General features: G+C 58.3%; 2 protein-coding genes across 3 annotated transcripts; one reads left to right on the top strand and one right to left on the bottom strand.

Moving 5' to 3' along the window:
* Positions 1-1,858: 1,858 nt before the first annotated feature.
* On the bottom strand, positions 1,859-22,810 carry STK25 (serine/threonine kinase 25). 2 transcript variants are annotated; one of them, XM_004473902.5, is made up of 12 exons: positions 22,696-22,810; positions 22,219-22,345; positions 7,143-7,373; positions 6,516-6,572; positions 5,849-5,957; positions 5,254-5,411; positions 4,983-5,168; positions 4,609-4,754; positions 4,299-4,413; positions 3,831-3,902; positions 2,660-2,793; positions 1,859-2,583 (listed from the first exon to the last, which is right to left on the bottom strand). In XM_004473902.5, exons 2-12 carry the CDS (start codon positions 22,246-22,248, stop codon positions 2,544-2,546), a joined length of 1,278 nt encoding a protein of 425 aa, XP_004473959.1. In that variant the 5' UTR covers positions 22,249-22,345; positions 22,696-22,810; the 3' UTR covers positions 1,859-2,543. The 2 variants fall into 2 exon arrangements, with proteins under 2 accessions (XP_004473959.1, XP_012386588.1); XM_012531134.4 differs by having other exon boundaries at positions 22,635-22,752.
* On the top strand, positions 22,247-24,494 carry LOC131279322 (basic proline-rich protein-like). The gene is made up of 2 exons (XM_058301282.1): positions 22,247-22,275; positions 22,745-24,494. Exons 1-2 carry the CDS (start codon positions 22,247-22,249, stop codon positions 24,492-24,494), a joined length of 1,779 nt encoding a protein of 592 aa, XP_058157265.1.
* The last annotated feature ends 1,956 nt before the right edge of the window (positions 24,495-26,450 follow it).

The raw sequence follows: 26,450 nt of genomic DNA, 5'->3' as shown, positions 1-26,450 counted from the left end.
CTGACCAGGGACCCGCAGCCGCCCGGCCACCTGCCCCCAAGGCCCTCGAGGGTTTCGATCTGAAGGCGCTCGGGCCGTGGTACTGGGCAGGCACCACCAGGCCTGAGGAACGAGCAAGCACGAGGGGCGCCGCTCCTGGCCGTGGCACCCTCCTGCCGTGGCCTCGGAGCCCGGGCTCCCCCCGCCAGCCCCCTGCAGAGGGTCCTTGCTCTGCCCTGGCCCCAGGCTGCGAGGGCACCAGCAGCAGCCCCTCCGCTTGCGCCCCCGTGGCCTCGTGGCCGCGCTGCTCGCTGAGCCCGTGGCCCTGGTGTTCTTCCCAGCACCCCCGGCTTCTTCGGCCCTGGGCCCCGGGCCCCTCCTCCTGCCGGTTCTAGGCCCCCCGACCCCTCGCCCAGGTGTGCTGCTGGCCACAGCCGGGGCCTCCTGCCACAGGGTCACTGTCCTCGCACTGCGCAGGAAGCCCCTGGGCACCTCCACTGGCCTTAGTCCGATGGTACCTGCTCTTCTGTGTCCTAGCAAATCAGTGGGGGGTCCTGTGCTGACGCCCCCCATGCCCTCCGTCATCTCTCTGAAGTCCAGTAGTGCATGCCGGGCCTCGAGGTGCCGGCCGCAGGTACAGGAGCCCCCAGACCCAGCCCCGCACCCCAAAACCACCAGGGGCCCTGCTCGGGCAGGGTGGAGGCCCCGGCTCGGCCTTCCTGCACGCCCGTCCCCTCCACCATCTGAAGGAACCTTCCAGGCCTCTCACCTGCCCTGCCGCTGGGCAGGTCTGAGGATGGCCAGGGCTACGGAGCCGCGATGCGGCCGCCTTCTCACTGTGGACAGTGTCCGTGGGGAAAAGGCTGGAGCGTGGCTCCCGAGCCCAGCGTCCTCCCAGACCCTCAAGCAGCAGTGGACATGGTGGGGGCCGCTCAGACGCCGCGAGCAGGCGGAGGCGGTGGTGCGGGCCTGCGCACGGCCAGGCGCCCCGGCGTGGGTGCCGACGCCCCACTTTCCTCGTGAACAGAGCCGGCTCAGGACACCTGCCGAGGAAGCTCAGCAGTCCCGGCCAGCAGGGGCTCTGGTGTCGCCGCGACTTCTGCTTGTTCTTCTCCAAGGCCCACTGGGTGGGGCCTCTGGGGCCGTGTGCTTCCCACGCCCTCGGCGCAGACCCTGCCGCACAGCCCGGGCCCCCCTCCCCTGGGGAGCAGGGAGCCTGGGGCTCGGGAGCCGGGCTGAGCCCATCCCCAGGCCCTGGCCAGCCCCTGCCGGGCTGCGCATCCCCGTGCCAGCACCCGGCGGCATCTTCCAGCTCCAGCTCAAGTCTCCTTCTGGGCCGAGAGCAAGTACGCGCTGGAGAGTAGCCTGGGGGTGGCCCTCCCCCCGTGCTGTCCGCACGGAGCCCCTGAGACCTCCTGACCCCACACGGGGACCCAACAGGAGAGGCTTCCGCTGGCGCGACCTCGTCCGTCACCTGGGAAGAGCTGCACAAGCCCCCGGGCTGTGCCCGGCGTGTGAAGCGTTGCGCCTTCGCGGTCCCCGACGGCCCCTCCTCTTTCCCAGGTGATTGAGGGGCCAGCGGCTCGCCTGGGAGGGCTGCACCGGCCAAGGACCACCAGGCCACGCACTGGACAGCGGGCATCCGTGCGCAGGGCCGCGAGGACAGGCCCGGCCAGCCCAGCTGTCGGCAGAGCCCGGGTCCCGCCTTCCTGGAGCCCCCGAGGGGCGCTGGGGGGCCTGTGGGTCTGAGCAGCTCTCGTCAGCTGCCCTCACGCCCTCTCAACGAGCGCGTCACTGCCCAAAGCCCAGGCGCCCAGCAGAGCGCCCGGCCCTGGCCAGTGCTTCCCGAGAAGCCGAAACCAAAACTCTCACCCGCAAGGGAGTTGTCCTCTAATTTATTAGCGCCCGATTGTTTTGTAACGAGCAGAAGCAGACATACAATCTTTGTTCAAGTTGATGTGCGATGGTTAAAAATAAAGTGCTGCCGCTGGAGACAGGTCACACAGGTTCCCGGGGCTCAGGAAGTTCCAGAGAGCGGCCCCGGAGGGCGCGCGGTGACGCAGGAGTGAGGCCTGCACACGGCACCACCACGGCTCCGGCTCACGTCTTTATTGAAAGTGGCAAGACCCTTTCAACGTCCTACGAGAACTAACACCCTAGTCTCAGAACACTTAAGGAAACAAGAAAGTTTTCTTTAAAAAACAAAACACAAGTCCTGGCTGACCCGGGCGCGCAGGAGCAGCCGGCCCCTGACCCCTCGCCGGGTCCCACCTCCCCCTCCTCTGCTGCCGCGCTGCGGCCGTGGCGCCGCCCGTCGGTGCTGCTTGTGCTTCAGGGCGGGGCCCGGCTGCTTCGAGGTGGCCCACGTGGCCCAGGCGGGGACAGGGTCCTGGCCAGTGGGCAGTGGGACACTCTGCGCGCGGACAGGAGGGCCGTGGGCGCCCGGCTGGGTCCTCTCGGGTGCACGGCCCCGTGGCCCAGGGCATGAGGCGGCGTGAGGCGGCCCGAGCGGCCGCAGACCCTCAGCGCAGAAGACGAGGACGCCCCCTCAGCCGCCGGTGGCCTCAGCGGGCCGAGGTCAGGTGGTTCCTGTTGTGTGAAAACCTGCAGGGAAGCAGGGCGCGGGTCAGGCCGGGCGGCCCGGGACCCCTCAGGTGGCCGCGCCCTGCAGCGCCCTCACCTCTGCACCCGCCCCACCAGGCGGGCGACGAGCTTGTCCGAGATGCCAGGGCAGGACTCCTCGGCCAGGCTGAAGGCGTTCTCCAGCTCCTCCAGGGCCCCCGCGCCGCCGCCCTGCCTGTGCTTCTCCTTGAGCTGTGGAGACACGGGCCAGCTGGGCCTCGCCGGGGCGGGGAAGGGGGTGCGGAGGCATGCGCAGGCCCCGCCCGGGAGCCCCAGCAGGCCGAGGGCGTCGGGCACTAAGACGCCACAGGAAGCGCCCCAGGGCGTCTGGGTCATCGCGGGGCGCCCGGGGATGTGCCTGGGGCGCCCCAAGTTGGAGGCCCGCGGCCCCCACTCCCTCAGGAGTCCTGACCCCCCCCCCCCCCGCTGCGGCAGGGGGGGCGGCCCCAAGGACAGACCCTTCACGCAGCCTGGGAACCGCCGGAGTTCGCCCTGCTGACTCAGAGCTCTGCACACGGAAGCCCCCGGAGCAGTGCAGCCTGGTGGGCACCGGGCAGTCGGCCCCCACCCCACGCAAGAGGCTCTGCTGGGCTGGGGACACGCGGGGGACACGCAGGGGCGCTGCCTGGGGCCCTGCCCTCCCGAGGAGTGTCCCTGGGGAGGACCGTCCCACGGCAGGGCCCGGGGCCCACCACTGCGCACACTCCAGCACCAGCAGGGCACCGCGGGGACAGCGGCCCAGGCCAGCAGCACGTGGGGGGCAGGGGTGGGGTGGGAGACGGGAGGCAAGGGGCGACACCCAGGCTTCCCAGCTGTGCCCCCAGAAGTCTGTGGTGGAGCCTCCTGGCCTGAGGGAGGGGCGCCCAGGACAGCCCTACCCCCACCCCAACTGCCCATACCTGAGGCGGCCCTCAGCCCAAGACCCCCAACACCACCCCCTCCTGCCCTCTGTGCCTCCTGCCCAGTGGCTCGGGCCTTGGTCCAGCGGCCCCCAGGGCCCTCGTGCTGGGCCTCCCACCTCATTCCCCTGCCCGGCCAGGCCGTGCGCGAGGCCCCACAGGGGACGTGGCCTCGCCACGCTGTGCCCCACCTGTCCCTCTGACCTGCACCCCACACAGCTGCGCCCAGCGCCCAGGTACCACCCGCCCTGCAGGGAGCACTCAGGACGGGACGCTGAGGAAGGGGCTCTGGGGTGGGCACCCCCGGGAGCGCGTGGCCCCACCCCTCACCTCTGCAAAGACGGGCCGGACCAGTGTGGCCAGACACTGAGACCTCGGCTGCCTCTTGATGGGCTCCGCGGGCTGCAAGGCAGGCGCAGCTCGAGCTGGGGGGCCGGCGGGGAGGAGGGACGCCGAGCCACCAAGCCTGGCCCGGGCAGGCGCCACGGAGGGGAGGGTGCCGCCGCAGACCCAGGGAAGGAGGCTGGAGCCACCGCGAGGGGAGGCTGCAGGGCGCGGCCGCAGACACGGCCGTCCCCACGCTGCCCTGGGCAGACGCCCAGACGCCCCCAGAGGCGGCGGGGCAGCCTCGGCGCCCCTGTCTGCAGCGGCCTCTCTGTGCCCACCTCCCATCAGGCCCCGGACACTGCGTGGCCAGACCCTGGACAGGCTCCTTGCCCAAGCCCCAGCAGCCGGCCACCCGCCCCGCACCCACTCCCGCTGCACGGCAGCCGCCCACCGCGGGCGCCCAGGGCCCACCTTCTGTGAGCCGAGCAGGGCCGTGCCCCGGTGCAGCTTGCTGTGTGGGCTCGGCCGGATGGTGGGGGGGAAGGTCCAGATGGGGCCCTGCTCGCCGTCCTCGGCGTCGCCGTCGCTGAGGAGCAAGACGAGGGTTTAGAAGCGCAGCGGCGGGGCGGGTGGCCGCGGCGGGCTTCAGGACGGCCATGGGCCCCTCAGCGGCCCCCGGGTGAGCTCCCCAAGGCTGTGCGGCGCCGCCCCCCCACAGCGGGCCCTGCCCCCCATGAGCCGCACAGCAGGCCGCCGCGGGCGGGGTCGGGCAGGGCCCTACACGTCTGAGTCCTCAGAGCTGGACTCCTCGCCGTGGCCCTCCGACTTCCAGCGCCTGTAGCGGTCGACGAGCTCGCTCAGGAAGGAGGTCTTCTTGGTGTAGCGGGCGATGAACTTGTGCTTCAGCAGCTCCCTGGCGGTCGGCCTCTGGGGACGGGAGCCACACGTGGCCGTGGGGGCCGAGGGGGGCGCCCACAAGGGGCGCGGACAGAAGGCGCAGGCCGGCAGGACACGTCCCGTCCTCGTGCTCCGGCCTCCCGGGGGTGGGCTCGGAGCGGCCGGCTCCCTCCCGGGGACCTGGGCTGGGGGCCACCACTCCAGGCCCCAGAGTGACCCGCCCTGGATGCAGGGGGGCGGGGGCGGGTGCCAGCTTACGAATCGGGGGTCCTTGTTGAGGCAGGCCTCCACGAACTCGCGGAAGGGCTTGCTGTGCGGGCCCTCCAGCGCGGGCGGGCTGTTCTTGGGGATCAGGAACAGGACGCGCATGGGGTGCAGGTCGGAGTTCGGGGGCTCCCCCTTGGCCAGCTCGATGGCCGTGATCCCCAGGGACCAGATGTCAGCCTGGACGAAGCAGCACAGCCAGACCCTCGCGCCACGGCCCCCACGCCCACCCACCGCGCCGCGGGGCCGCGCGCCGCCACACCACCTTGAAGTCGTAGGCCGACTGCTTGATGACCTCGGGCGCCATCCAGAAGGGGGTGCCCACGAAGGTGTTGCGCTTGATCTGCGTGTCGGTGAGCTGCCCGGCCACCCCGAAGTCCGCCAGCTTCACGTCCCCCTGCTCCGAGAGCAGCACGTTGGCGGCTGCTCGGCACAGACAGACGGCATCACCCGCGGCCCGGCGGCGGCCGGGGGGCGTGCGCTGCGCCGGGACCGCAGGGCTCTCCTCTCCGCGAGCAGGGGCGGCCGGGGGCGGAGCTGGTGGGCACGGCGAGGCCCAGGGCAGCTTAGGAGGGGAGCGGTGACGCCGTCCCCTCGCCCGGGCCCCACCTGCCCGGGGCGGCCAGGCCCCCCACAGGGCCCCCCACCACAGCCAGACCACGCGCAGGTCCAGCTGAACCAGGGCCGCCGGCATAGGCGACAGCAGGTCGGCCAGGGTGGGCGAAGCGAGCCCGTCCTGCGGGTGCTCGCGGCAAGCGGAGTGCGGCGAGGGGCTGGGTTTCGGGGCAGGGACGAGGCCGCGGGCGCTGAGCAGGCGCTGAGCAGGCGCTGAGCAGGCGCACGCCCCCCGGCCCGCCGACCTTTGATGTCACGGTGGATCTTGCGCTCCGAGTGCAGGTAGTCCAGGCCCTTGAGGACCTCCCGCAGGATGGTGGCGATGTAGGTCTCCTCCAGCGGGCCCGGCTTCAGCTGGACATGAACCCACAGTGGGCCTCGCGCACAGCGCCCACCACCCCTAGCAGACCTCGCGCCAGCCCCGCGGGGGCTGCAGGCGGCAAGGAATCAAGGGGGATCCTGCACCCTCCGACTGCTGCTGGCACGACCCCACACCCGGCCCGGGGACCCGGCGGCGCGGGGACCGCTGCACTCCCACTGTGCTGAAGTAAGAACCAGGCCCCAGGTGCCAGGGCGGACGGCAGGGAGCTGTCCCGGGGCGGCCCCTCCTCTCCACGGCCCAGGGGGCAGTGGCCTCCCCGTTGTCCCCTGCCTCCCCGTGGCGGCCACGGCCAGGCCTGGGTGGCCCGAGCAGCAGGCGGCCCCCGGAGCCCCCGGCACGCGGGCAGGAGCGCACCCCAGTTCCCTCAGGACCAGCCGTCACCAGCTTACACCCGACGTGCATGCAAGGCGCCGGGAGCCCAGGGTGGCCGGCAGAGAGCAGGTCAGGGGGCTGGGGGCAACCCCGGGACACGCAGGTGGGTGGGCTCGTCCCAGCAGCGCCCTCCCCATCAGGGCCCGTCCCGCCCTCACCAGGTCCAGCGCCGAGCCGCCACCCAGGTACTCCATGATGATCCACAGCTTGGTGCTCTGCGGACGGCAGGCAGCGTCAGTGCGGCGGGAGGCGCGGAGGGGGCTCCTGAGGGCCCGGCAGAGGGCAGCCCTGTGCACACGCCACCCTGCCCCTGCTCCAGGCCAGTCAGCACCGACACCCGGCGCCAGCCTGCCTGGAGCGTGCCCGGGCAGCATGCGGCCGGGAGGCGCCTGCACATGGCCCCAGGCAGCCCCTCCCTGGGCACCAAGGGGACGCCCCAGCAGCGGCTCCGGCCGGCCAATGGACCACCTCGGCCTTTCGGCTTTGGCCCTTGCTCGCATCCTGCCACCTCACAGGGCTCCTCCAGGGCTAGGCCAGGGCCCTCCCTCTCCCCGGTCCTCCCGTGCTGTCACTGCGTGCAAAGCGGCCACTTTCTAAGAAACAGGGCCTGCAGCCGATTACTGGGCCTCTGGGGCTGCGCAGGCATGGTGGCCGGGGGCAGGGGCAGCCCAGCCCCACCCTGGCCTCCCTCGGGGGCAGCGCCACGCTCTGGAAACAGAGGGCTGCCTCAGCTGCCCGGCTGGGCGCCGAGGGCCCGCTGGGGGCGCAGGCAGGCCCCTCCCCACCTTCAGGTAGGAGCCGAAGTAGCGGGTGATGTAGGGGCTGTCGCACTGGCTGAGCACGGTGATCTCCTGCTGGATGTCCTCGATCTCGTCCTCCGCCTCCTCCAGGTCGATGATCTTGATGGCCACCACCTCCTTGGTGCGGTTGTCGATGCCCTTGTACACCTCCCCGAAGGAGCCCTTCCCGATGCGGTCCAGCTTGGTGAAGAGCTCCTCAGGGTCCACGCGCGGGTGCTGCAGGGCGAGGGGGGTTCAGGCCCGTGGCCAGGACACACCTACCAGCCCTGCTCAGAGAGGGGACCCCAGAGCAGGCTCCAGCAGCACCGGGCCAGCCCTGCCCCCCGACAGTGAGGGCGCGAGGGATGTTCTAGAAACAGCCTCCGCTCCAGCGGCCACGGCCCGAGCAGGGCAGAAACCCTGGCCCGTTGCTCCTGGAAGCCTCACCCCGAGAAGGGCCCCCCACGTTCCCTGGCTCAGCCACACCCTCACGCACACCCCTCGAGCTTTCCAGGGGCTCTGCATTCGACAACACCACAGTTTCTCTGATACTCGGTCGTGGGTACCCAGATTCCACGGAAAGCCTGCGCCGTGTCATGCACGGGCTGTGGGCTCAGCAAGGCCCAAAAGGCGCTGCTCAGAACGTCCGGCAGAGGGGTGCCGCGGGCTGCCGGCCACACTCATCTCGGCAGCCACCCTGCTGCTCCCACCAGCATCGGGAAGACAATTCCCACCCGGGGAGTCCTGCTACATTCTTTAGTAGAGCAGTAAAAACCTCTAGAGCACACGGGCAGTGCCTAATGGACAGACGAATACACCAGGTCCGTGATACCAGTCCTTGTGCTTACAAACCTTATTCCTGTGAAAAATGAAACTTAGCCTAGTATTATAAATTACCTAAGAGTTACCTCCTGAAAGCCTCCTTGTTGCTCAAATGTGGACTCTCTTTGAGCCAAACAGCAGAGAAGCTCACTGCCCCCCACTCCCCAGCATGGGACATGACTCCCGGGGATGAGCCTCCCTGACACCAAGGGATTATCACCCAGTGCCAACTAGCGATGCATTTAGGAAAAGACCTAGATGAAAACAGGGAAATATTAAATACAAATGAGTTTTTATGGCAAAGAGATTTTAAAGTGATTTGGGAGGTCATTCAGAGGTTATGCTTATGCACATCTCAGGAGGATCTCATTGACTGCCAGAGTAAACGGTGCCTCAAGCAGGGGTGCTCCTGGTGGGGGGTCCAAAGACATCTAGACATTATAGGCAGGTATAGGCAGCACAGACAACCCCAAGTAATAGCATCCCATCAGTGGGCTTTGCCTTGGAATATATAATAACCTATCTCCCCAAGGTCAGAGTTAGACTCATTTATAATTTTTCTACACATGGTTCTTATGCTCCTTTTATTTGAACTTGCAATTAGCCCTTTGCTCATTAAATATATATCCCAGAGACTTAAATCTTCCTGCTGTTCATATGTCGCTTAAGCCCTGAATCTCAGCAGAGGGGCAGCCAACACCAGTTCATTACCCTCCAGTTCATTGGACTCACCCAGGACAACTAACAAAAGGATGATGATGGACAACGCCCAACCCAAAAACAGTATCTACAGCTGCCAGCAAGACAGTGCCATCCATCTGCCCCATGGGATCTTAGGCCCCTCTCAGTCAGAAACAGAATGAACATCATCATCCCCAAATCCTCAAGACTGAGGAATGAACAAACATAAGGGGGAATGCAGCTGTGGACTAAAGTTATTATTCTAGCAATGGAAGAACTTGTATCATTGATATACAGGCAGTGGTCACCAGAGGTTCCCAGGCGAGGGAGAGGGAAGAATAGGTGTAACATCGGGCATCTTGGGGACACTGGGATTTTCTTGATGATATCACAATGACAGTTACAGGCCATTATACTTTAGTCTAAACCCATAAAATTGTGGGTGGAAAGTGTAAACTATAAAGTAAACTGTAAACCACGGTTAGCAGCAATGTTTCAATATGTGTTCATCAATTGTAACAAATGTACCACACTAATGAAACATATTGTAAATAGGGGAACATGTGGGAGGGAAAGAGGGGTAAAGGGAAGTGTGAGAGGGAAAGGGGGGGTATATTTGAATCCCCTGTATTTTCAATGTAACATTTATGTAATCTAAAGCTTCTTAAAAATAAAGGGAAGGGAAGCAGATGTGGGTGCCCTCTACCACACAGGAGATCCCAGGTTCAGGTCCCAGTGCCTCCTAAAGAAGATGAGTAGACGCCACACCTGCTGCAACCACCACAACATGGTAGATGCCACAACCCACCGCAACAAGCTAGATGCAGCAAGCCAGCAGATGTGCAGCCCAGGGGAAGCAGATGTGGCTCAGGCCACCGGGCACTCGCCTCCTATGCGGAAGGTCCCGCGTTCGGTTCCCAGTGCCCCCCAGAGAAGACAAGCAGACACAATGAGCAAAACGATGAGCAAATAAGCAGAAAGATGAGGGAACCATCGGGGGGGGGGGGGGGGCTAAATAAATCTTTTTTAAGAAAATAAAAAAGCAAAAACTAATTAACAGTGCACAACAAAAGATTATGAGACAAGCAAAGAAATAGGAAACAATGGCTCACCCAAACAAAGAGGATAAAAATCCAGAAAACATCAACAAAGACTACCAGACTATGGACATACCTGACAAGGACTTAAAAAAAAAAACAAAAAGCAAAAACTACAGTTGCTCTATGAAGTAAAAGAAAATTCAGAGAAATAACTAAGGATATCAGGAAAACAATGAATGGACAATATGAGAATCTCAATAAAGAGAAATAAAATTTATTTTCTGATTTTTAAAAAATCAGAGTTGTGAGCATAATGTACATGAATGCATAATGTACAGAATCCACATATGTCACTCCTTCACCAATACCTTGTACTGTCGTGGAACGCTTGTCACAGATTATGGAAGAACATGGTCAGATGTACACTAGCTATGGCCCACAGTGTACACTTGGTATATTTTTTCCATATACCCCCTTTTATTAACACTATGTATTAGTATTGCACATTTGTTGTAGTTCATGAGAGAATATTCTCATATTTGTACTGCTACCCACAGAAGAGATAGAAATTTTAAAAAGGAATCAAAAGAGAACTACTAGAGTTGAGGGCCACTATAACTAAAACAAAAAATTCCCAGGAGGGTTACAAGAGCAGATTGGAGCTGATAGAAGAAAGAATCAGCAAACTTGAAGACAAGACAATTAAAACGAGTCAGGCTGAGGAGCAGAAAGAAAAAAGACGTATAAAAGGCAAAAATAGTCTGAGAGACCTCTGGGACACCATCAAGTGTACCAGTGTACACATATTACTGGAGTTTTAGAAGTAGAAAAAGAAAAAGGGCAGAAGGAATATGAAAGAAGTAATGACAGAAAACCTCACAAGCCTAGCAAAAGACATGAATATGCAAAGCCAAGAAAACCAGACAACACCAAACAGGATAAACCTGAAGGAAAAGTCAACCCATCACATACTTCTCAAACTGAAACGCAAAGGACAAAGATAGAGTTCTGAAAGCTGCAAGAGAAAACCAACATGTTACGTACAAGGGAGTTCCAATTAGATTACGTGCCAATTTCTCATCAGAAACCAGTAGGTTGAAACACTTAAAAGTACTGAAAGAAAACAACTGCCAACCAAGCATTTATATCTGGCCAGACTTCTTTCAAAAATGAGGAAGAGATGAAGACATTCCAGATAAACAAAACCTGAGGAGTTCTTCACCACTGACCAACCCTATAAGCAATGCTAAAGGGAGTTCTCCAGGGTGAAAGGAAAGGGCACTAGACAGTGGTTCTAAGTAGGATAAAGAAATAAAGACCTCTGGTAAAGGTAATCTCTTGGGTAATTGCATTTTTTTGGTATGTAACTCTATTACTTCCTACAAGTGCTAAAATGCAAATACATAAAAAGTAATGATAAACCTATGGTTTTTGACATACAATGTACAAAGATATAATTTGTAATCCATACCAAAAAAAGTTGTGGGGATGGCGTGGTAGAGGAACAGTGTATGTGTAAGCTACTGAAGTCAAGTTAGTATCAAATCAAGTATCACTGCTATATATTTAAGACTTTAATTTTTAACCCCATGGTTACCACAAGGAAAATATATGAAAAATATATCCAGACAGAAAAGAGAAAGTACAATACAAAACAGCAACTAAATAGAAAAAGAGACAATACTGTAAGAACTGAGGGACAAAAAAAGGTATAAGACTTATGAAGACTAGTGGCAGAAAAAAATCCTACATGATAAGTAGTGACTTTAAATGTACACAGATTAAACTCTCCAGTCAAGAGGCAGAGATTCACATTATGGATAAAAAACCATGACCCAACTATATGCTGTGTACAAGAGACTTATCTTAAATCCAAAGACACAGTAGGCTGAAAATGAAAGGATGTTTAAAAACAAAAACAAAAAACCATGCCAGTAGTAGCCAAAAGAGAGCTGAAAAAGCTATACTAATATCAGATGAATTAGACTAAGTCAAAAGCAGTTACAAAAGATAAAGACAATCATTACCTATAAGGGCATCAATTCAACAAGACATAATTATAAATATACATGCACCCAATAGCAGAGCCCCAAAATATGAAACAAATACTGACAGGTTAGAAGGGAGAAATTGAGGATTCTATATTAACAGTAGGAGATTTTTAATACACCACTTTCAAAAACAGAACTTCTAGTTAGAAGATCAATAAGGAAATAAGGAAATAAAATATTTGAATGATACTCTAAACCAACTAGACCTACCACACATACACTTCACACAACAAGAGAATACACATTCTTCTCAAGAGTACACTTACCATTTTCCAGGACAGATCATATCATAGGTCACAAAACAAGACTCAATAAATTTTTAAAATATTGAAATCACAATACATCTTCTCTGACCACAATGGAATGAAGCTAGAAATCAACAGCTGAGAGAGAAATGGAAAATTCAAATATGTAGAAATTAAACGATGTACTCCTAAACAATCAATAGAGTAAAGAGGAAATCATAAGGGAAATTAGGAAGTATCTTGAGGTGAATGAAAATGAAAATACAATAAACTATGAAAAGATGAATAAAATTCACAAACTTTTAGCTAGACAAAATCCAACACCCCTTCTTGATTTAAAAAAAAAAAAAACACTTAGAAAACTAGGAGTATGGATATATGAAAAAACCCACAGCTAACACCATACTCAACAGTGAAAGACTAAGATTAGGAGCAATACAAGGATGCCCACTGTCAGCATTCTCACCCAACACTGCACTGCAAGTTCTAGTGAGGGCAATTAGTGCCTCTAGTGAGGCATCCAAATTGGATAGCGTGGCAATGTGAGATTATTTATGAATTCCAAAAGGAGAGATTATGTTTGTACACTGGTCTGTTGCTCTGCGTGTGACACCCTCTGACTGTATTAGATTCAGCTGAGATGGCTTTGACTAAATTATGTTAACATTATGGCTTTTGAGTCCAAAGACACGGAAGAGGATCCTGCTGCCCTGGGAGGGGGAGGTGAGCCATTCACCTGACAGTTTACAGCTGACTTGTGAAGAGAACAGCGCAGCTGAGACAAGAAAGAAACGAGCCCTCCAGCCTACAGCTGAGATCAGAAGGAGCCGGAACCACGGCGCCTGAGGAGAGAGGGAGGCTGAGCCCTCGCAGACGTCGCCCACCGTCTTGCTTCAACACGTGGCAACAGACTCTGAGTGAGGAAGCAGCTCTTATGGTTCCTTGAGTTGGACTCATTAGGGCCTTATGACTGTAAACTTTTACACCAAATAAATACCCTTTATAAAAGCCAAAAGATTTCTGGTACTCTGCATCAGCACCCCTTTGGCTGACTAATACAAATAATAAGTAAAACTTTCCCTAAAGACAACATGACTCTATATATAGAAAATCCCCAGATATCCACAACAGAACTCCTAGAGCTAAGAAATGAATTCAACAAAGTGGCAGGATACAAAATCAACAACCAAAAATTAGTGTTAATATACACCACTATAATGAACAACTGGAATAAAAAAAGTTCCATTTCAAATAGCAGCCCAAAGAATCAAATATCTATGAATAAATCTAACCAAACATGTAAAGGACTTGTACACAGAAAACTGCAAAACACCACTAAAATAAACCGAAGACCTAAATAAATGGAAGGACATTCAGTGCTCATGGGTTCAAAGACTAAATATTGTGAAGAGGTCAATTCTACCCAAAGCAGTTTACAGATTCAACGCAATCCCAATCAAAATTCCAACAACCTTCTTTACTGAAATGGAAAAGTCAATACTCAGATTTATGTGGAAGGGTAAGGAGCCCCAAACAGCCAAAACCATCTTGAAAAGGAGTGAAGCTGGAGAACCCACACGTCCTGATCTTCAAACTTACTACAAAACGACCAGTAATCGAAACATCGTACTCAGGCTAGTGCAGCGGAAGGGGAAGGCAGCTGGCCCCGCAGACACAGCCGACAGGACAGGCCAGAGGACCCGCCCAGAGACCCCCGAGAAGGCTGCTGGAAAGACTGCATGACCCCGGCCATGAGAATCCTGTCCAGGTCAAGGGAAAGTCCCGCATTTCCTCAAAAGGGCTCCTCATCGGCCCCTGATGAGTGACAGGTGGGGCAACCAATCAGAAGAGCAAACGGACTGTAAAAAGCCCTGCCCTGGGAAACGGACTTTGGCCCAGTGGTTAGGGCATCCGTCTACCACATGGGAGGTCCACGGTTCAAACCCCGGGCCTCCTTGACCCGTGTGGAGCTGGCCATGCGCAGCGCTGATGCGCGCAAGGAGTGCCGTGCCACGCAAGGGTGTCCCCTGCGTGGGGGAGCCCCACGCGCAAGGAGTGCGCCCCATGAGAAAAGCCGCCCAGCGTGAAAAGAGAGAGCAGCCTGCCCAGGAATGGTGCTGCCCACACTTCCCGAGCCGCTGACGACAACAGAAGCGGACAAAGAAACAAGACGCAGCAAATAAACACCAAGAACAGACAACCAGGGGAGGGGGGGAATTAAATAAATAAATAAATCTTTAAAAAAAAAAAAAAAAAGCCCTGCCCTGGGTCCTGCACAGCTGACCCTGGAGAAGCCCCACAAGGCAGGCCTTGGGCCGGTACTTCTCTCGTTCACTGGTTTCTCTTTTTTCTCCCCTCCCCCTCCCCCTGCTGTTTTGCTGTCTGTGTTCATTCACTGCTGATCTTCTGTTTCTTTCTGTCTTCTCTTCTCGTTTTCTCCTCCAGGCTTCACTGGGATTCGATCCTGGGGACCTCCGACGTGGGAGGCAGGTTCCGTCACTTGTGCCACCTCAGTTCCTGGTTTCTGTAGCGTCTTGATTTGACTCTCCTGTGCCTCTCTTCTGCTGCATCATCATGTTGGTGCATCACTCGCCAGGGGCGCCTGGCTCGCCACACGGGCAACACCTTTACCAGGAGGCCCCAGGGATCACACCGGGTCCTCCCATATGACAGACAGAAGCCCAATCACTTGAGCCACAAATGCACTCTTCGGAAGCGGATGTGGCTCAGGCGACTGGGCTCACACCTACCACGTGGGAGGATGCTGGTTCAGATCCTGGTACCTCCTAAAGAAGACGGAGAGCTGGCACAATGGGCAGACGCGGCAAGCTGCCACACGAGAGACACAAGAAGCCAAAAACAATGGAAGATACAACAAAACAGGAAGCAGAGGTTCCCAGTGCCTCCTTAAGAAGACAGCGAGCTGACACCACAGGCTGGCACGGCAAACTGACGCAACAAGGGGATGCAACAAGAGATGTGGGGAGGGAAAACAGAATGAAAGACACAACACAAGCAGGGAACAGAGGTGGCTCAAATGATTAGACACCTGCCTCCCACATCGGAGGTCACAGGTTCGGCTCCCAGTGCCTCCTAAAGAAATATGGAAGACAGACTCAGCAAGTGAAAAACAACAAGGGAGGGGGGAGAAATAAATAAAATAAATCTTGAGGAAAAAAAACAAAAACCCTTTATTCCCTTGCCTTCCCTATGGTCTATCTTTAAGTTCTTTAATGCAATATAAGCCAAGAACCTAGAAGCCCAGACTCCAGAGCCATCTGGTAACAGTACTGGCACAAGGACAGGAAAATCACTGGAATAGAATAGAGAGCTCAGAAATCAACCCTCACGTTTATAGCCAATTGATTTTTGATAACGGGCAAAGACCACTTAATTGGGAAAGTAAGTCTTCAACAAATGGTGTTGGGAAAACTGGATCTCCATTTGCAAAAGAATAAAGGTGGACCCCTACCTCATTATATAAAAAAAAACAACTCAAAATGGATCAAAGACCTAAATAAAAGAGCTTGAACTATAAAACTCCTAGAAGAAAACGTAGGGAAGCATCTTTTCAGGACTCTTGTGTTAGCACAAGGCAAAAGTAACAAAAGAAAAAATAAATGAGACCTCATCAACATTAGAAACGTTTGTGCCTCAAAGGACTTTATCACGAAATTAAAATAACCACACAATGCAAGAAAATATTTGGAAATCACATATCCATTAAGGGTTTAATATCCCGCAATATAAAGAAATCCTTCAACTCAACAACATAAAGACAAACCCAATTAAAAAATGGGAAGACTTGAATAGACATTTTTCTAAAGAAGATATACAAATAGCCAAATAGCTCATGAAAATATGCTCAATGTTAGCCATTAGGGAAATGTACACCAAAACCAAAATGAGATACTATATTAGCCAAAGGGGTGCTGATGCAAAATACCAGAAGTTAGTTGTTTTTTTATAAAGGGTATTTACTTGGGGTAGGAGCTTACAGATACCAGGCCATAAAGCATAAGTTACTTCCCTCACCAAAGTCTATTTCCACGTGTTGGAGCAAGATGGCTGCCAATGGCTGCAGGTTCAGGCTTCCTGGGTTCCTCTGGGCTCAGCTCCTGTTTACTCTACAAGGTCAACTGTGGACTATGAGGCTCTCTAGGCTTTGCCTCTCTCCACAAGGTCAGCTGTAAATGGCTGTCTCTCTCCCTGGAGTTTCTGCCGTGTCAAAAGAGCCATCTCTATTCCTCTATGTTCTTCTCCTGGCTCAGGGTTCCTCCCTTCCTGGGGCTGGCTTCTCTTTCCTCTGTGAGCTTACTTCCTGGAGCTCTAGCTTAAGGCTTCAGCATCAAACTCCAACATCAAAACTCCAACATCAAAAACCCTCAACTCTGTCCTTTGCCATGCCTTTTACATGTAAGTCTCCACCCACCAAGGGGTGGGGACTCAATGCTCAACTATCAAAGCCCCAATCATAACTCAATCACGCCCAAATACAGATCAGATTACAAACATAATCCAGTATCTATTTTTGGAATTCATAACCAAATCGAACTGCTACAATCCTAAAGATCTGAAAGCAGGAATTCCAAACAGATATTTACACACCAACGTTCACAGCAGCATTATTCACAAGTGCCAAAATTTGGAAGCAGCCCAAGTGAACATCAACTGAGGAATGGGTAAACAAAATGTGATGTATACATAGAATATTACTCATCCACAAAATGGAAGGAAGTTCTGATACCCGTGACAACGTGCAGATGAACCTTGAAGGTATCATGTCAGGTGAAATAAGCCAGACAGAAAAGGACAAATATTATATGATCTCACTACATGAAAAAATTAGAATAAGCAAACTCATAGAATAAGAATCTATTAAGCACAGCGCACCCGGCCATCCCATGGATCTGTGTCTCTCTTCAACAATGTTTGAACAAAACAGACCCGAGGACTATTCCCCACACCTCCTCAGCATCAACCACCTTGCAAGTGCTTCTCCAGGTGCAACCTCGGGGACCAACTGCTCGGCCAGCCTGCGCTTCCAGGACCAGCTAACACCGTTTTTTTGTGGTTAGCTCCTTATTGTCAACCGAGACCTCCCAGATTCTTCAGAATTATTCCACCGGAGTGGAGGCCTCTCTTAACGCCCGCAGCTACAGGCTTCCTACACCTGCCTCTCTCTGGGCTACTATTTCGACTGTAATGATGTGGCCTTGCAGGGCGTGGACCACTTCTTCCATGAGTTGGAGAAGCGCGAGGGCCCAGAGCATCTCTTAAAGATGCAAACCAGCGCAGCGGCCGCGCCCTCTTCCAGGACGTGCAGAAGCCTTCCAAAGACGAGTGGTGTAATACCCTGGACCCCACGGAAGCTGCCCTTGTCCTGGAGAAGAGCCGGAACCAGGCGCTTTCGGGTCTGCATGCCCTGAATCTGCCAACACAGAGCCCCGCTCCGTGTCTTCCTGAAGAACCATTTCCTAGATGAGGAGGTGAAACTGATCAATAAGGTAAGTGACTACCTGACCAGCCCCTGCAGGCTGGCCGGCCGCAGGCCGCGCTGGGCGAGGATCTCTTCGAAAGGCTTGCCCTCGAGCCTCCAGAGCCCAGAGGCCGCAGGGGGCTCTATTCCCCCAGCCTCCAGGCTTCTGCCTGAGCCCCTCCAGCCAGGAGGCAGCTTTCTGTCACCTTGTTGCTTTTTTTTTTTTAAAGATTTATTTCTCTCCCCTTCTCCACCCCGCCTCCAGCTGTCTGCTCTCTGTGTCCATTTGCTGTGTGTTCTTCTGTGTCCACTTGTATTCTTGTCAGCGGCACATGGAACCTGTGTCTCTTTTTGTTGTGTCATCTTGCTGGGTCAGCTCTCGGTGTGGGCGGCGCCATTCCTGGGCAAGCTGCACTTTCTTTCGCGCTGGGCGGCTCTCCTTATGGGGCACACTCCTTGTATGTGGGGCTCCCCTACATGGGGGACACCCCTGCGTGGCACAGCACTCCTTGCACGCATCAGCACTGTGCATGGGCCAGCTCCACACGGGTCAGGAGGCCCGGGGTTTGAACCTTGGACCTCCCATGTAGTAGGCAGACGCCCTATCCATTGAGCCAAATACACTTCCCATTGTAGCTTCTAACAAGCCCTGAACCAAGTGTAAACAATAAAGCTTTTTGCAGGGAAAAATTAAAATAAAAAAAAGAATCTATTAAGGCTTAAAATGTACAGAGTTTCTATTTGGGACCATGGAAAAGATCTGGTAACGGATGGTGTTGAAGGCAGCAAAATATTGTGAAGTAATTAATAGCACTGAGTCATATATTTGAGTATGGTTGTAACAGGGAATTTTAGGTTATGTTACTAAAGTTTTTTTTAAAAATACAAGGAACTGCACAACACAAATAGTAAACCCGAGGTTAAACCATGGACTACAGTCAGTAGTGCAAACGTGCCTCCATCAGTGGTAAGAACGTACCCCCAGTGCACAGCACTCCTGACAGGGTATGGGGTGGGCTGAAGCTTGTGAGCTCAGACAGGATGTTCCAGGAGCTAAGCCAGTCCCATGGGTGGGGGACGCTTCTGGGAAGCGTGACTCGGGGGGTCTTGGTCCTGCTAGAGCCCTTTATAAATGGGGGACTGAAAGCAGAGACAGAGAAAAAGTGGCAGAGACAGAAATCCCCGGAGGCTGGAAGAGACCAGGCCCAAAGGGAGGGGAGAGAAGAGCCTCGTGCCGACTGCCCACAGCCCCGGGGAAGGCGGCCTGGAGGAGGAGGCAGGCACCGGCAGAACCACGCTGCGTCCTGCCGAGCTGCAGGAGTCCAGGATCGGCAGCATCAAACTCTGGTGCCTCAGAACGGCAAGCTTTTACGCCAATAAACCCCCATGGTAAGAGTCAACCCATCCCTGGTATACTGCTCCCAGCAGCTTTTAATACACTGTGACAAGTGGTATACAGGAATCCTGTATATTATGCATGACTGTCTGCAAACCAAGCTTTCTAATAAAATTTTAATGTTTAGAAAATAAAAAGAATGCTACAGCAAAAGTAGCAAAACATTACAAGTTGATAAATCTGGGTTATTTCACAACTGTCCTGTAAACTTGAAATGTTTCAAAATAAAAAGTTAAGAAAAAAGGAAGAAAAGAAAAGCATCCTCCCTCCAATAAAAAGGGGGCCAGGCAATCTGCAGGCAGAAGCCCCACAAAGCGCCCCCCAGCTGCTTCGGGCAGGCACGGCCTCAGGAAGGAGGCAGCCCGCTGGGGCAGCCGCACAACCAGCCCTGGGGTCGGCCCTGAGGGGCACGGAAGCCACGCAGTCACAGAGCGCGCCCGATCCCGGCTCGCCGTGCGGGTATGGGCCCAACGGTGCCTGCGCGTGTCCCGGCCAGGGCACAGAGCCACACGCAGCCTTTTGCTGCCTCGCCAGAAGGCAGCCCAGGGTGGACCAGCAGCCCATGGTCAAGGCTTGTGGGCATGGAGAAGACACCTGAGAAACACCTGGTGGCGACCTGTGACCAAAGAGGCGGAGATAAACACATCCCCAAAGCCAAGTTAAGAGGGATTCGGCTGGACCAGAAAGCAAGTGGAGTGCCTGGAAAGACCCCGCCTCCAGTGCCCCCAGGAGCCGAGCCTCTCGTCCCCGCCTACCAAGCCTTCTAAGGCAGAGCCAGGAACAGAGAGAACAAGCGGGAAGCCTGCTCTCTACCCAGCTGTTTCCCAGCTGGGACATGGGCTAGGAGCTGAGAACTAGTCCCTACCTGAAAGGAAAGCAAAGCCAGGGGTGAGCCGTCCACTCGCCCCGAGCAGCCAGGGAACCCTGCAGAAGCGCTGTTCTGAGAAGGCCTTTCCCACTTCCAGCCGGGGTGGCCCAGCTCCCTGCCCTGTCCTGCACGCTGGGCCATCCGGAAGCAGCTCCTCCCTCCACCTGGTCCTCATCAGGCCGAGACTTTGCCAGTCACAGCCTCCTTCCACCTGCCCAGCACCTGCCCTTCTCAGCCACAGGCCTGGCCCCAGCCCCAGCCCGTTCAGCCCAGAGACGCCCCAGGCAGCAGGCGCAGGAGACACGGGGAGGCTGGGGGTGTCCTGCGCCTGCTCGCTCCTGTCTCTGTAAGACGCCCCGGAGGGAGCAGGGCTGCAGCCCATACATCCATCGTCCAGTGACTCTCGGGGTCCCACTCCACAACTCAGGCCTGACTCCCAGTCTGCTATTAGCTCGCTCTCCAGCAGTGGCTCCCACGAGCCGGGTCTGACCCTGTGGCAGCCGGAGGAGGGAACCCCCTGGATAGAGCTGGGCTGCTTCACAGTAAGACGGCACTGGGCCCCAGGGGGCCCCAGGGGGCCCCAGGTCCAGCGGGACTCTGCAGGGCTGGCAGGTCCCACTGCCACAGGTGCAGAGAGTGGGACAGGCGCCCCCTCGGCTGCAGGCCTAGCGCCCCAAGTATATCCCAGGAACAGCCTGTTCCCAACCCCACCAAGTGAAGGAGGCCCCAAGACCAAGGCCCCCGCATACACTCTGAGGCTACCTGGTCAGGTGTGGCTGCCTGCCAGTGCCTTAAGGTTGCCCCTAAAAGGAAAAAGACATTTCTTCCCTTCAGGGTCGTTCCCCATCCACTCCGTGTCCCCACACCCCTTCCCTGGGTCTAATCAGGGGCAGGAAAAGCTCTGTCCACCAGAGAAGAGCCACCAGATACCCTGGCCAAGGACCAAGAACAAGCTGCCAGCATGCAGGAACGAGCCCCAGGCCCAGGGCAGCTGGAGCTTCGACTTCTCAGGGACCCACAGCTATTCGTGCAGCTCTCGAAAACAAGCCTGGGGCAGACTGTTCTCCCAGCGCCTTAACCATGGAGTTGTCTGACATTAAATGTCAATAAAGAACCCAAAACCTGCTGGCTTCATTTGGCACCCATCAGCAAACTCCAGGCCCCCACCTGTGATCCCAGCTGGCCCAGTATGCCCTGCCCATCAGCCAGGCGACTGACGGTCCTCGCCCGTCCACCTCCTTCAAGTGGCCGGGCTGAGTCTGGCCGGACCCCACCAGCCTCAGCCTCCACGAGGCAGGGCAGGGAAAGAGGCAAGAGGGCTGGGACCCCGCCGGAAACCCCCAGCTGCTAAGAACAGAGCCAGAAAGACCCCACCTAGACCTTCGCCACCAGGTCCCATTTGGAACTCTTCCCAGGGTCAAGGGGAAGCTCCAGATAACCAAAAAACAGGCCTCCACCTGGCGCCCCGAGAGCTAACAGGAGGGGCAGCCAATCAGAAGAGCAAGCAGCTGGACCGCTCCCCACCATCAGGAAGCCGAGGAGAAAGGCCTTAGGAGGCCTGACTGGGATCCCACTGCAGCATGCCCTAGCGGTGTTTTTCTAGTTTCTTAATAAACCGTTTGTTTGGGTTGTTTTTTTCTTTAAAAACTCTTTGCTCAGTCACCTACTCTATGGTACATCTTTAAATTATTTTATGCGACATAGCCAAAAACCCAGAGGCCCAGAACTCAGCACGTTCCGCCAACACGAGCACCCAGGGTCCCAGATTCAGCAGCACTTGTGTGCACAGGGTCACACCACCTTTTAAGAGGTGCTTCCAACACCTCACAAGTCTAACGTGCCCCGTCGAACTGGCTAAGAACAAAACCAAATGGCTAGATGAGTGGAAACACGGCAACAGGGAGTTCCGCTCTCGCGCTCCTCTCTACACCTTTACTGGAAAGAACAAACACCGGGCAGGAGAGGCGGGCCACAGAACCCAAGCCGCCCAGCCCCGCGTGCAGACGCGGGCGCCCGACCCCCCTCCCGACCCTCTGGGCAGCTCCAGCAGCCGGGACCGCACGGCCGCTCCGGGCAAGCTCCCCAGGGAGGCCCGCGGAGCGACCGCCGAGCCCACAGGTTCCCGCCCAGGCAGGGCCCGACGGTCCCCGAGTGTCCAGGCCGCCCACCGTGCGCGGGGGAACCTCTCGACGAAGGCGGCGGCCACGGGGCTCTCCCAGGGACTCTGCGGGCCCCTCGCCGAGACCCTTCTTCCGAAAACCGCTTCATCAAATCCCCCGGCGCGCTCGCGGCCACACGTCCCGCCTGCGCCCGGGAGGGCCAGGGGTCTCCCCTGCAGGGCCAGGAGGGCCGGGGGGGGACCCCGAACTTCAAAACGAGGGAAACACCAAACTGCTCAGGGAAACGGACGGCGCGCGCCTAGAGCCGCCCCCTTCCTGGGACTCGGCCGCCGCCGCGCCGTCCCGGGGGCTTCACAGACAATCCAGGGGCCGCCCCTTACCTGGTTGGCAAAGCCCCTGAGGTGAGCCATGGCCCCCGCGGCCCTCGACCATCCGTCGTAGCCCGAGGCCCCGGGTCAGCCTGGCTGCGCTGGATCCCGGCTCGCCCGCTCGGCTCGCTTCAGTCCCCTGCGGCGGGGAGAGCAGGCCGGCAGGGGCTCGGGGTTCAGGGGCTCCCCCGCGGCCCCCCCAGCGGCCTCCCCTCCGAAGGACACGGGGCGGCGGGCTGCGGGCAGGCGGCCCCGCAAGGAAGCCCCCCCCTCCCTGCACGCCCGGGAGCCCCCCGGGAGGAAACCCCGCCGCCCGGATTTCTCCGCACCGCGGGGCCCCCTGGGCCCGGCCCGCCCCCTGAGCCTTCCCCGCCGCCCCGGGCTCCCCACCCAACCGCCCGGCGCAGCCTTCCCGGCGGCGCGCCCACCTCCGGGGGGCTCCATCCCGGCCTCCCCCGGCCCGCGCCGCAGCGCCCGCGAGGCTCCCACCCGCAGCCTCCGTCCGCCTAGGAACGCCCCGGCCCCTCAACCCGCGAAGCAACGGGAGCGGCCGCGACGCCGCGGAGACGCCGGCCCGGCGACGGCTGCGCGCGGCGTCGGGCCCTGCCGCGGGGCTCTCTGGGACACCGAGTCCCTTCGCGCGCCTCGGGCCCCCGGCGCTGCCGACGCTGGACTACAAGTCCCGGCAGGCGCCGGGGCAGGGCGGGGCGAGCGCAGGCCGCCGCGGGGTGCGCAGGGACTTGGAGTCCCGCGGCCCGAGAGGGCCCGGACCACATCTCCCGGCAGGCCGCGCGGCGGGGCCCGACCTGGGGCGGGGTTGGCGTCGCAGCCGCGCGCAGCCCGCCTCGTCCTGGCGCATGCGCGGCGTCCGCCCGCGCCGTCGGGGTCGCCCTGGACCTGACCCCGCGCTCCCCGAGCGCCCGGCCCGCCCGGCTCCAGCCCGGCGCACCCCGTGCTTGTCCGCGGGGGACCCTTTGCGCCCGCGCCCCCGCTTCCTCCCGCCCGCCCCCGCGTCTGCAGCGGGAGCCCCCCGGGGGCTGATCTCCGCACCCCGGCCCGCGCCCAGCTGCTCGAGCTGCGCCCCCCACTCGCCCTGGTTCCGCGTCTGTGAAGGGGTCGTGTGGGACGCCCCGGGCCAGCGGCTAAGGGGCGCCTGTCCTCGGGGTCTGCTGCTGCCGCCCCTTGAGCCCCCGCCCCGGAGCCGCAGGGGGGTCGGGGGGACACGGCGCCGCCCCCGCCCCTGCCCGCCCGGCCAGCGCGGGGCCCGCGAGACCACCCACGCCCCCGCCGGGCGGGCCCCCGAGACCACCCACGCCCCCGCCGGGCGGGCCCCGCGAGACCACCCACGCCCCCGCCGGGCGGGCCCCGCGAGACCACCCACGCCCCCGCCGGGCGGGCCCCCGAGACCACCCACGCCCCCGCGCGACCACCCACGCCCCCGCCGGGCGGGCCCCGCGAGGCCACCCACGACCCTGCCCGCGAGACCACCCACGCCCGTGCCTGCGAGGCCACCCACGCCCCCGCCGGGCGGGCCCCCGAGACCACCCACGCCCCCGTCGGGCGGGCCCGCGAGGCCACCCACGCCCCCGCCGGGCGGGCCCCGCGCGACCACCCACGCCCCCGCGCGACCACCCACGCCCCCGCCGGGCGGGCTCCCGAGACCACCCACGCCCCCGCCGGGCGGGCTCCCGAGATCACCCACGCCCCCGCCGGGCGGGCCCCGCGCGACCACCCACGCCCCTGCCGGGCGGGCCCCGCGAGACCACCCACGCCCCCGCCGGGCGGGCTCCCGAGACCACCCACGCCCCCGCCGGGCGGGCTCCCGAGACCACCCACGCCCCCGCCGGGCGGGCCCCGCGAGGCCACCCACGCCCCCGCCGGGCGGGCCCCGCGAGGCCACCCACGCCCCCGCCGGGCGGGCCCCGCGAGGCCACCCACGCCCCTGCCCGCGAGATCACCCACGCCCCTGCCGGGCGGGCCCCGCGGGGCCACCCACGCCCCTGCCGGGCGGGCTCCCGAGACCACCCACGCCCCCGCCGGGCGGGCCCCGCGAGGCCACCCACGCCCCTGCCCCTGCCTCCGAAGGCCGGCTGGCCCCTCTGAGTCCTGGAGGCTCGCGAGGACAGGCGCCTGTTTGGCTTCCTGGTCGTGCGCTACAGGCGCCCTCGCCCACCTGCGAGCCCGTCGCTCGTGGCCACCTGCGCCCTGACACGTCACAGGCTGGAGGTCCAGCTCCCCGGAGGACGGCTCCCGCCAGCAGCCTGTGCCCCGGGCTGGCCGGCACATGACGTGCTCAACGTGTGTCAAGTGAACACGTGAAGGCATAAAAGTAGTATGTGTATCGAATGTATTAATAAGTGCCTAGAACGCCTCTTTTTAGATCCATCAGAAAATTGAGGTCCCAGGGCAAACCGCTACCCCAAAAACTGGAGAGAGAGGCAAGCATGTACAGAAAATCACCGCTCACCGTGCCAGACACTGCGCGGAAGCCAGTATCAGAAGGAACACCTAGGGTAACAGACTAAGAGCTGTGCCTGAGCATGGACTAACTGGAGAGAGGACTCCAGGGGGCCCTGCCTTAGGACACCCTGCCTTCCTGAAGTTTATCTCCAGGGGCCCCAGCAGATTCCCAATGTGGCACAGGAACCCCAGCTCCTGCTGACTAGCCTTCTTCCAGGAGGAAGGGAAGACCCGGCACTAGCCCCTTGCGCATTCCTGCCTCACCTGGGGGTGGGGGAAACAAGGCTGAGAAGCGCTGGGTCACAACCCCGGTCCCAGGCTGGCTAGACGCCAGGGACCTAATCCTAGGAGTACAGGACACTTCTCATGGCCCATCTCACCACCCCGTCAATAAGGCCCCTGTGTAATAACAGGGATAATAGCTGAAAAGAGCTGCCAAGTGCAGACCCTATCTAAGGAGTCTCTGAGGAAACCCAAAGACAACAGGGGAGACAAAAACAGGGACCCTAGAGGCAATTTTAGCCCGTGACGCCTACACCTTTAGCGAAGAGTAAACACAACCTAATTCCTAGCCACATCAGTGTGAAATCCCACAGCGAAGACCTATTTTCCTCTGTTCCTTTTACCCGATACATCATGTCTAACTTGGAGCAAAAAAATCACAAGTCATACTAAAGGACAAAAATATGGTAGAGATTTTGGAATTCTCAAACTAGGGATTTAAAGTAACTGATTAATTGGAAAGGACTCTAATGGAAAAAGTAGATGGCGTGCAAGAAGAGACGGGTTATATAAGCAGAAAGATGGAAATTTAAAGAAAGAATCAAAATCAAATGCTAGAGAACGCACCCTGATTAAGACGGCAGAGTGAGAAGCTTCAGGGCTGGGTCCCCCCACAGAAGCTTCCAACAATCAACAAGAACTGGCCAAAATAGCTTTCTCAAAGCTTTGGAAAATAGTAAGAAGATCGCAGAGACATGGGAAGCACCAAATCAAGAAAAAGGCTTCTTGAACGTGGCAGCACCCCGTGGCACCCCATCTGGGCGTCCCCCCACCCCGCACCAGCTGGAGCAGAGCTGGCCCCCCAACCCGCGGTCCCTGGTTCTGGTTCCAGGAGAAGCAGAGTAAAGCTCGAGCAGGTACCGGGAGCACATATGTCTGGCCTGGTCTGTCTGGCGGGGGTTGCGGGACTGTCCCAGAACTCGCCTGCGTGTGGAGGGCGGGTCCCCGAGCTCCCCAGAACGCTGTGGGGCAGCCGCGCCATGCTGCCTGGGGCGAGGCATTGCTGGCTGTGGGACACACTGCAGTGCCCCGGACCGGGAGGACACTCTCCCAGAGAGAGGGACCACCCTTAGCCACGTGAGCAGGGGGTCCTAGAGGCCACTCACACATGCCCAAGACTCGGGCACGCACTGAAAATCAGGGAGCCCCTACCCTTTGGCCTCCACCTATTCTCTAAACTCACCGTATAGATAGGCTCTGAAGGAGAGCACTCAGGCAGGTCAACCTGCAAGCAAGGTGTTTTCTTTTATTCCTTTTTGTTGTTGTTAGTTCCTGGCATTCAAGAAAAGCTCTGTCATAGCACTAGCAGGGTACAAGCTTAAGGAGCATCTAAATTCCAGTGATAACACATTAAAATATCAAAATGTCCAGGCTTCAACAAAAGAGTACAAAACATACAGAGAGACAGGAAGTATGGCCCAGGAAAAAGGAGAAGATCGAAGCATTAGAAACCACCAATGAGGAGACCCGGTGTGGGACATACCAAAGACTTTAAAAAAGTA

This window comes from Dasypus novemcinctus, chromosome 7 (assembly GCF_030445035.2).
Source record: "Dasypus novemcinctus isolate mDasNov1 chromosome 7, mDasNov1.1.hap2, whole genome shotgun sequence".
Lineage (NCBI taxonomy): Eukaryota > Metazoa > Chordata > Mammalia > Cingulata > Dasypodidae > Dasypus > Dasypus novemcinctus.
Note: the sequence above shows the minus strand (reverse complement) of the source record. Positions and strands in the feature narration are given on the sequence as shown.